Genomic DNA, 12,764 nt, shown 5'->3' on the forward strand with positions numbered 1-12,764 from the left:
ACCCACACACACCCATCCATCCACACACACACACCCATCCACACACACACACACCCATCCATCCACACACACACACACTCCACAGACACCCACACACACACACCCATCCATCCACACACACACACTCCACAGACACCCACCCACACACACCCATCCATCCACACACACACACACCCATCCACACACACACACACCCATCCATCCACACACACACACACTCCACAGACACCCACACACACACACCCATCCATCCACACACACACACACCCATCCACACACACACTCCACAGACACCCACACACACCCACCCATCCACACACACACACTCCACAGACACCCACACACACACACCCATCCATCCACACACACACACCCATCCACACACACACACACCCATCCATCCACACACACACACACTCCACAGACACCCACACACACACACCCATCCATCCACACACACACACTCCACAGACACCCACCCACACACACCCATCCATCCACACACACACACACCCATCCACACACACACACACCCCTCCATCCACACACACACTCCACAGACACCCACACACACACACCCATCCATCCACACACACACACACCCATCCACACACACACTCCACAGACACCCACACACACCCACCCATCCACACACACACTCCACAGACACCCACCCACACACACCCATCCATCCACACACACACACCCACCCATCCACACACACACTCCACAGACACCCACCCACACACACCCATCCATCCACACACACACACACCCATCCACACACACACTCCACAGACACCCACACACACCCATCCATCCACACACACACACACCCATCCACACACACACACTCCACAGACACCCACACACACCCACCCATCCATCCACACACACACACTCCACAGACACCCACACACACACCCATCCACACACACACTCCACAGACACCCACACACCCCCACCCATCCATCCACACACACACACACTCCACAGACACCCACACACACACACCCATCCATCCACACACACACACACCCATCCACACACACACTCCACAGACACCCACACACACCCATCCATCCACACACACACACACCCATCCACACACACACTCCACAGACACCCACACACACACACCCATCCATCCACACACACACACACATCCACACACACACTCCACAGACACTCACACACACATCCACACACACACACTCCACAGACACCCACCCACACACACCCATCCATCCACACACACACACCCATCCACACACACACACACCCATCCATCCACACACACACACACTCCACAGACACCCACACACACACACCCACCCATCCACACACACACACACACCCATCCATCCACCACACACACACATCCACACACACACTCCACAGACACCCACACACACATCCACACACACACACTCCACAGACACCCACCCACACACACCCATCCATCCACACACACACACACCCATCCACACACACACTCCACAGACACCCACACACACACACCCATCCATCCACACACACACACACCCATCCACACACACACTCCACAGACACCCACACACACACACCCATCCATCCACACACACACACTCCACAGACACCCACCCACACACACCCATCCATCCACACACACACACCCCTCCACCCACACACCCCTCCATCCACACACACACACACTCCACAGACACCCACACACACACACCCATCCATCCACACACACACACTCCACAGACACCCACCCACACACACCCATCCATCCACACACACACACACCCATCCACACACACACACACCCATCCATCCACACACACACACACTCCACAGACACCCACACACACACACCCATCCATCCACACACACACACACCCATCCACACACACACTCCACAGACACCCACACACACCCACCCATCCACACACACACACTCCACAGACACCCACACACACACACCCATCCATCCACACACACACACCCATCCACACACACACACACCCATCCATCCACACACACACACACTCCACAGACACCCACACACACACACCCATCCATCCACACACACACACTCCACAGACACCCACCCACACACACCCATCCATCCACACACACACACACCCATCCACACACACACACCACCATCCATCCACACACACACACACTCCACAGACACCCACACACACACACCCATCCATCCACACACACACACACCCATCCACACACACACTCCACAGACACCCACACACACCCACCCATCCACACACACACTCCACAGACACCCACCCACACACACCCATCCATCCACACACACACACCCACCCATCCACACACACACTCCACAGACACCCACCCACACACACCCATCCATCCACACACACACACACCCATCCACACACACACTCCACAGACACCCACACACACCCATCCATCCACACACACACACACCCATCCACACACACACACTCCACAGACACCCACACACACCCACCCATCCATCCACACACACACACTCCACAGACACCCACACACACACACACCCATCCACACACACACTCCACAGACACCCACACACCCCCACCCATCCATCCACACACACACACACTCCACAGACACCCACACACACACACCCATCCATCCACACACACACACACCCATCCACACACACACTCCACAGACACCCACACACACCCATCCATCCACACACACACACACCCATCCACACACACACTCCACAGACACCCACACACACACACCCATCCATCCACACACACACACACATCCACACAACACTCCACAGAACCCACACACACATCCACACACACACACTCCACAGACACCCACCCACACACACCATCCATCCACACACACACACCCATCCACACACACACACACCCATCCATCCACACACACACACACTCCACAGACACCCACACACACACACCCACCCATCCACACACACACACACACCCATCCATCCACACACACACACATCCACACACACACTCCACAGACACCCACACACACATCCACACACACACACTCCACAGACACCCACCCACACACACCCATCCATCCACACACACACACCCATCCACACACACACACACCCATCCATCCACACACACACACACTCCACAGACACCCACACACACACACCCACCCATCCACACACACACTCCACAGACACCCACACACACACACCCATCCATCCACACACACACACACATCCACACACACACTCCACAGACACCCACACACACATCCACACACACACACTCCACAGACACCCACCCACACACACCCATCCATCCACACACACACACCCATCCACACACACACACACCCATCCATCCACACACACACACACTCCACAGACACCCACACACACACACCCACCCATCCACACACACACACACACCCATCCATCCACACACACACACATCCACACACACACTCCACAGACACCCACACACACATCCACACACACACACTCCACAGACACCCACCCACACACACCCATCCATCCACACACACACACACCCATCCACACACACACTCCACAGACACCCACACACACACACCCATCCATCCACACACACACACACCCATCCACACACACACTCCACAGACACCCACACACACACACCCATCCATCCACACACACACACTCCACAGACACCCACCCACACACACCCATCCATCCACACACACACACCCATCCACACACACACACACCCATCCATCCACACACACACACACTCCACAGACACCCACACACACACACCCATCCATCCACACACACACACTCCACAGACACCCACCCACACACACCCATCCATCCACACACACACACACCCATCCACACACACACACACCCATCCATCCACACACACACACACTCCACAGACACCCACACACACACACCCATCCATCCACACACACACACACCCATCCACACACACACTCCACAGACACCCACACACACCCACCCATCCACACACACACACTCCACAGACACCCACACACACACACCCATCCATCCACACACACACACCCATCCACACACACACACACCCATCCATCCACACACACACACACTCCACAGACACCCACACACACACACCCATCCATCCACACACACACACTCCACAGACACCCACCCACACACACCCATCCATCCACACACACACACACCCATCCACACACACACACACCCATCCATCCACACACACACACACTCCACAGACACCCACACACACACACCCATCCATCCACACACACACACACCCATCCACACACACACTCCACAGACACCCACACACACCCACCCATCCACACACACTCCACAGACACCCACCCACACACACCCATCCATCCACACACACACACCCACCCATCCACACACACACTCCACAGACACCCACCCACACACACCCATCCATCCACACACACACACACCCATCCACACACACACTCCACAGACACCCACACACACCCATCCATCCACACACACACACACCCATCCACACACACACACTCCACAGACACCCACACACACCCACCCATCCATCCACACACACACACTCCACAGACACCCACACACACACACACCCATCCACACACACACTCCACAGACACCCACACACACCCACCCATCCATCCACACACACACACACATCCACACACACACTCCACAGACACCCACACACACACACCATCCATCCACACACACACACACCCATCCACACACACACTCCACAGACACCCACACACACCCATCCATCCACACACACACACACCCATCCACACACACACTCCACAGACACCCACACACACACACCCATCCATCCACACACACACACACATCCACACACACACTCCACAGACACCCACACACACATCCACACACACACACTCCACAGACACCCACCCACACACACCCATCCATCCACACACACACACCCATCCACACACACACACACCCATCCATCCACACACACACACACTCCACAGACACCCACACACACACACCCACCCATCCACACACACACACACACCCATCCATCCACACACACACACATCCACACACACACTCCACAGACACCCACACACACATCCACACACACACACTCCACAGACACCCACCCACACACACCCATCCATCCACACACACACACACCCATCCACACACACACACACCCATCCATCCACACACACACACACTCCACAGACACCCACACACACACACCCACCCATCCACACACACACTCCACAGACACCCACACACACACACCCACCCATCCACACACACACTCCACAGACACCCACACACACACACCCATCCATCCACACACACACACTCCACAGACACCCCAGACACCCACACACCCACACACACACACCCACCCATCCACACACACACACACCCATCCATCCACACACACACACATCCACACACACACTCCACAGACACCCACACACACATCCACACACACACACTCCACAGACACCCACCCACACACACCCATCCATCCACACACACACACCCATCCACACACACACACACCCATCCATCCACACACACACACACTCCACAGACACCCACACACACACACCCACCCATCCACACACACACTCCACAGACACCCACACACACACACCCACCCATCCACACACACACTCCACAGACACCCACACACACACACCCATCCATCCACACACACACTCCACAGACACCCACACACACACACCCATCCATCCACACACACACACCCATCCACACACACACACTCCACAGACACCCACACACACATCCACACACACACACTCCACAGACACCCACACACACCCATCCATCCACACACACACACACACATCCACACACACACACTCCACAGACACCCACGATGGTTACGCGCGGCCTGGCGCGCCCCGCGTCCACGGCACACGAGGGATCCCTCTCCGTGCTTTACGATAACTTTACAGTCCTCTTGACTTGGACACGTTCGCTGAGCCAGTTTATTATTATTATACGTGTGTGCGTCTTCTCAAGCAATATAGATTTTTGAACTCGGTCAAAAATATCTTTCATCAGTTGTAAAACAAACAACGACGACGTCAGGTGACCTTGATCGAGTCGGCCGCAGCGCTGGATATTTTAAAGCAACAAATAAGTCTGCGATAAAACGAGAGACCCAAATGCTGCACATTCTTAATTATTTACACTGAATTGTGTTCAACATCAATAGGCGTCGTACAAAAGGTGTAAACAAGCCCAGGTGTGGAGAATGTATCATTGCGATGTTGAGCCATGGCCAGGTTGCTCATTCAGTGCTTGTGGTCCCAGGTGGGAAAAAATGATTTGCGCTGCACTCAAAACCTGCTCTGGAATCTTCAATGGCAACGTGAGAGGAGGAGCTGCCCAACTTGGTGGCGTCCGCCACTCTCGCAGGCGCACGCACTGGGGTAGAGCCGTGTGTGTGGGTCCGTCCGGCACCAACGCTCTCTCATCTGAGGGCACGGGGCTCTCGTTCTGGCAGAAATTTGGCTCAGCCCCATCATCCTTTTGAGATCGCTAAAATATGCACCTGGCTCGTTTGATCACCAAGTAGCAAGTCAAAATTGGTTGTCCTCTCTTCGGAATGTGGAATTCTCCCACCAGTGGCTCTGGACCACCAGGAAAGACAAAACACTGCCAAACGATTATTTGTTTATGGGATAACTTGAATGGTTTCTTTCCCACTGCCAGTGGGGCGGGGGGAATGGTCAGCATGATGGCCTTGCAATTCAGAGATCGCCATCGGTTCAATATCCCGGCGCGGCGGCCGAAATGAATGGGCATGTTTCTGTAACCCCTTCGACCTGTCCACCAAGCAGTCGGTGTAAGTCGGCACATCGCAGTGAATTCGATCGACAGGTCACGCATGGTGAGCTAAAGCGGAGGTGCTTGTCCTTGTCTGGCCCGTGTGGAAGAGTCGCTGGAATAACCTCCAGTGGCGTGCGCAGGCGATTGCACGCGAGCACCCTTTGCCTTTTAAAATGTTGAGAGCCAGTTGAAGATGCAACTGCAGTGGCATTAAATGTGTCATTAAACCGGCCGGTTTTCGGTTTGTCACGTAAACAAAACGTGCCAATTGGCTACTACTTCAGTACACCAGTGTGTTGTAGAGTAAACCCACAACATTGTATGTTGATTAACTGTGAATAACCCAAGCAATAATCACTGCATACATTCTCAGATTAATGATCCATTATAACTTATACGACTACATTAAGCCGATAGGCCGACAGTGATGACATGAGACCGAAACAGGGCGACTTCTTCACAACTCTGGCTATCGCCTGACGAGGCTGGTTGTGGTAATCACCAGCGAAACATCACGGCACTCGAATTGTAAATGCTGTGGCTTTACTCCCCAACACACCGGTGTGCTGAAGTAGTAGCCAATTGGCACGTTTTGTTTACGTGACAAACCTTACCAATTTTCCATGTCGGGTGGTGGGTTTTCCGACATTCATATTTACGCGATCTAACCCACCAAAAAAACACCTTTATTACAGATAATATTGGCCACGAAAAGCCACCACTCCGCGTGAAACTGCATGCGGGGAGCCCCGCCGCGCGGACGGTCCTGTCACAACGGTGCAAGAGTTGTTGCTCAGCGGCGAGCGCCCCCCGCGTGCAGGCAAAAAAAACACAACAGATGGGGACATGGAAAAAAGATGTGCTCATTATAATTTTAATGTTTCACAATGAGCAAGAAACATACTGATGATGTCATTTTTTCAGAGAAATAAGCTCAAATACATTCTACAATAAACCAGTTTTTTGACAACGACAAGTTTGCGACAAATTAAAAAAAAAAGTTTATATCTCTGTATGTTATGTTAGTGAGTGTATTATAGTACAGCTCATTCTCATCGACAGTACAGTAACAAAAACTATTAAGACTACGTTCCGTAATAGAAAACATCAACAGCTTTTTTTGGTTTAGTCTGCATTTTATAGTTACAGCTATTGATTAAATAAGCAAAATCATCAAGGGTATGTGTACAAAGGTAACAAAAGTATGAGGGGACACGGGCTTCAGCTGTCAAGGAATATATGCACTCTGCATTAACTCGTTTTTCAATAACAACCAAATTGTATTTATACGTCCTATGTTTAACGTGGCACAATCCCACACGCTACAAGTCCTTCGGAACTTTTTGGCTTTAAAAAAAAAATTGTGAATTAAAGCATTTTTCGTGCTAATGTAGTTTGTTTGTTTTGTAACGTTTAGTGTTGATACCGTGGACTTAAAGAGGTCTTGGTACGATCTGCCCAGCAGTCAATTCTGACAAAAAACACACACAGACCTGGAGAACACCATACAATCATGCAACATTTAAAGTGATGGCATTTGATATTCACTCTGAAAAACAATATCAATATTTGCAGTGTTGGTTATAAACAAATTATGAAAACAGCATCTCAAAAACATTGAAAAAAAGAGCTAAAAGATCCAGTGGAAAGCGTTGTCAAATGTGCATCTGTTGTGAACCTTCGTTTAAATGCTACAGTTTCAGCTTTGATGTTTACGAAACAGAATTCCTCGACTGAATAATAAAACACAGGGAGACAGACACGACAACGAAACAATGAACACCAAAGAAAGAAAATTCCATCGCACACTTCTTTAGTCGAACAGTAATGGGGGGAGGGGGTAATTTATCTTCAAAGCCATGTTTAGCTGTGCAAAAAAGATGAAATTAATGTCATGCTTTTGTACATAGTACGGAAAGCTAAGTGTTTTATTTCCACTGACTGCAAAAGAAATATATACAGCACGGGTGTAAAAAAAATGGTAAAAGTAAAAATCCAAGTAATTTTTTTTTGTCTTTCTCGTACGTTTTTTTTAAAGAACATGTTGGGTAGACAGATGATAAAACGCCGGTTTGGAATGAATGTGGATAACATCCTTTTGCTAGCACACTTCAAAGATATTCACAGTCACGGGCATGAGCGTGCGCCATACAAAGAGAAGCCACCACCACCATCACCACAGAGCGCGCGGCGGTCTCCGTGATCGGCGCCTCTCGCGCCCCCGCTGCGTGCAGCCACTTGAGGTGTGTACACAAAATAACAACAACGACAACAACAACAACAACGACGGACCCGGAACCACAAGCAAAATAGCAGCACAAGGATGGGGAGCTGTTAAGTCGATTGAAAAATTAGACTGCTGTTCCGTCTATTAACTGGCAGTGTTAAATTAAAGTTTGCTGCAGAAAGTTTTTCCGTCTGTAATTTTTTTTACATTTTCACTTTGCTTCACCTGTACTTAAATCATGATATCACCGTATTTAAAATTGTTACGTTTTAACATTTTAGAGCAGCATCTTTGTTTGCGAGGACAAACAAAGATGGCGGCGTCACCACCCCTCTCGACACCATTTTGTTTGTTCGTATTTTTGTCCTTTTCCAAAAAAAGAGCCGACTTCAAGTACACCAACACCTATTTCGTTTATGCACCAAGTTACGTCTTTGGATCATTAAAAGGGGAACAAAACTACGATGGGAAAGAGGAAATAGGTGCGGCGCTAAAGCTCGCCCCTGCCCCCCCCCCAAAAAAACAATAAAACGACAGTGCTATTTTTAAATGTAAAAGATTAATATTTTAAATAAAGAATATAACGAGCTATCATAGTCATGATCATCATCATCACCATCGTCACCATCACCTATAGTAGAGCTGAAGAAGTGCTGCGGTAAAAGGTATGCAAAATAAATGGAATAAAGAAATTAAAACAGCCACTTAGGAAACATCACATCCCCTAAACGTCACATGTCCGATCACACGACGTCCATCCGAGCAGCTACAAAACTACGGTACCGTGTTAGCTGTATCATCAATATCGGGCGTTCAGATAGAGAGAGAGAGGTGAAGGAGGAAAGGGGAAATGAACATTGGCACAAATTTACACAATTCGATTTCTTTGCCTCCATCTCGCACATTAAAAAAGGAAAACAAAATGTCCACGACACTAAGACATAGCAGTTGTGAAACATTATAAATGTGTACACAGGTATCACTGTACTTGTGTAATAGCTCCATAGTAACAAACTATCCAACATCAAAACAGTACTCATTTTATTATAAATACAGGAGAGCTACTTTTTTTTACTTTTTTTTTTAATTCTCGTCTTAATGTTGTTAAGCTCTACCGTAACAGAAGACCTACAAGAGAGTAAAGATCTATTTTATTTTTAAGAACCCCATTAAGAAGAGTTGCTTTTGCTTGTTATGGACAAGTCAACTCATGAGAAGAGAAATCAAAAGCTTTTTAAACTTGAACTAAGTGTGAGCTACTGACCTGAGATATACAGACACAGATTCATAGCTAGCCATTGGTATAGTTCATGATTAGTTAGGCAAAGAATGTTGCTGGATCATTATCCCCATATAACACATGCTAGCGGGATGCGCTCGCCAGTTGTGCCGTTCGCCCCACCGCGCGCCCCACCGCCCATGCCCCCCCCCCCCCGTGACCTCTCCGAGTATTTGGCTTTTTGAACCCCCTTCGAAGCGCCGTCACAACGCACCTCAGCAGAAATGTTCCAAACTTTTTTTAAAGTTTTGTTTTTCTTTTCTTTTGCCGTTTTAAAAGTAGAGCACAAAATAAAAACAAAGTGTCAAATAAAAACGTAACAGCAACTGTGCCTTTTTTGACCATTTATAAACACACACAATTAGAAACTATTCCTCAAGCCAGCATATCAATATGGGAAGAACAATCCGAAGTCAAATTATTTTTGGTTTTGATTAGGAGCTTTGGAATAGTAGTTAGTAGTAATTGGTTTTTGACTGTTGATAAAACCCTTCCCATTCATTATTATTATTTTATTATTATTGAGGATCCAGAGGATCTCATTAATATTATTATTACTGTCGATAATAATAATATCGTCATTATTATCGCCATCACCGCTACCACTACCATCGTCGTCATCACCATCATCATTTATCTTCATCATATAAATAACACACACAATAAAACCCTCCCTTCCCCATGGCTAGGCTACACGCGAAGGAAGTCCGTGGCAAGCTGCGCACTACCCGTGCTCCCGCTGTCCAGGGGGGCCACCGCCCGGGGGGCCCTGCTCCCCGCGGGCCGCTCGGAGTCCTCCGATGCACGGCTCAGCTCGCTCTCAGACTCGTCCGAGCAGCTGTCCCAAGGAGGGGGCGAAGTCTGGACCCCTGAGGCTCTGCGGGATGACGCTGAGGTAACCGTCGACGCGCCGAGGGGGAGGGCGGCGGCGGTGGCGCCACCATTTCCGCGGGGCGCGGGCTCGTTCTGCGGCGCGGAGGAGGATGAGGAGGAGAGCGATCGGTTTCCATCGGCTGGGTGAGTGGCGTCCGTCTGCGAGGTAGATGCTGCGTCATGATCGGGATCGCGTGCGGAGTGAGGTAATACTCGGGCGTGCTCTTTGGCGTATTGGGCGGCGCGCCGGGCGGAACGCTGCCGGTGCTCGCCGGAGCGCAGGTGGCGAGCGAGCGACTCGCGGCCGCTCAGTGTCGCGTCGCAGGCCAGGCAGCAGTGGATGTCGTCGGTGGGCGGCACGCGCACCAGCGTCTCCCTGGCGCTGGCGGGCCTCTGCCCGGCGTAGCAGAGCGAGCGCTGGTGCGCGAGCGCCGAGACCTCGTCGCCAAAAACCGCCTGGCACTTCCGGCACGCCACCCCAGGCTTCCCCGTCACCACCGTTACCACGTATATATCCAGCGAATCTGTGCCTTTGCTCTCGGTCAGCCTCGGCTTGTCGCTCCGTTCGTGCTCTCCTACGGACGGCTCCTTCCGTTGCTCCACTGCGTTCTGTACCACAACCCCAGGCGAGCCAAGCTGCTGCTGCCTCTGCTGCTGTTGCTGCTGTTGTTGCTGCTGCTGTTGCTGCTGTTGCTGCTGCTGTTGCTGCTGTTGCTGCTGCTGCTGCTGTTGCTGCTGCTGCTGTTGTTGCTGCTGCTGCTGATGCTGTTGTTGCTGCTGCTGTTGTTGTTGCTGATGGCTGAGAGCATCTTGCAAACTTTGCTGATATTGCTGATACTGCTGCAGCAGCGACCCCGGCGAGAGGCCCGCCGCCACGGCCTGCGAGAGGGCCGCGTTGTACGGGAAGAAGCTCGTCTCCATGCCGAAGAAGGGCGGCAGGTAGCCCGGCGGCAGGCCCGTGGCGGCCGACGTGGGGATCTGCTGCGTGTAGTACGGTGGGATTCCCGACATGATGTAGGGCAGGAACTGTCCGCCCAGCAGCGCCGCTGGGTCGACCGCTAGGGCGGCCTGCAGAGCCTGCAGCTGGGCGGGGTCCATGCCGCCGCCGCCAGCGCCGACGCTTCCTTCGTGGGCCGTCTGCGCCGCGGACGTCGACGCGACCGCCCCGCTCGTGCTGGGAAATTCGTTTTTGACTTTGCTCTCGGCATTTCTGTCCTTTCGTGCCACGTGCTCATGCACCTTCTCCTTGCCCTTCTCTGCAAGTTGCTCCTTCTCGAGCCTGGGGTGAGGCTTCGTGGTCGTGGCTGCGACCGTCAAGGTGTTCGACGTCTGAGGGTCGGGGCTCTTCAGCGGCTTTCCGGCGTTCACGGGCAGCGGCAGACCAGGAGAAGGAATGCCGGCAGTGGGCAGGCTGAGCACGCCGGCACCCGGCGCTGTCAGAGCTGCAAAGGTCAACGTGTTTGCATTAATGCACAAACAGCATTCATGAGCGTGCACAATACCAGTGA

General features: G+C 51.6%; 1 protein-coding gene across 3 annotated transcripts in view; it reads right to left on the reverse strand.

The window, feature by feature from the left end:
• Positions 1–7,730: 7,730 nt before the first annotated feature.
• Positions 7,731–12,764, reverse strand: part of LOC133350798 (zinc finger homeobox protein 3-like) — a 201,541-nt gene continuing 196,507 nt past the window's right edge. For all 3 annotated transcript variants that reach the window (XM_061565541.1, XM_061565539.1, XM_061565540.1), the window contains exon 10: positions 7,731–12,698. In XM_061565541.1, the coding sequence (XP_061421525.1) occupies positions 11,074–12,698 (1,625 nt within the window). In that variant the 3' untranslated portion in view covers positions 7,731–11,073. The remainder of the gene's footprint in view (positions 12,699–12,764) is intronic.

Source organism: Lethenteron reissneri, chromosome 35 (genome assembly GCF_015708825.2).
Source record: "Lethenteron reissneri isolate LAM-NWPU_2019-01 chromosome 35, ASM1570882v1, whole genome shotgun sequence".
NCBI lineage: Eukaryota > Metazoa > Chordata > Hyperoartia > Petromyzontiformes > Petromyzontidae > Lethenteron > Lethenteron reissneri.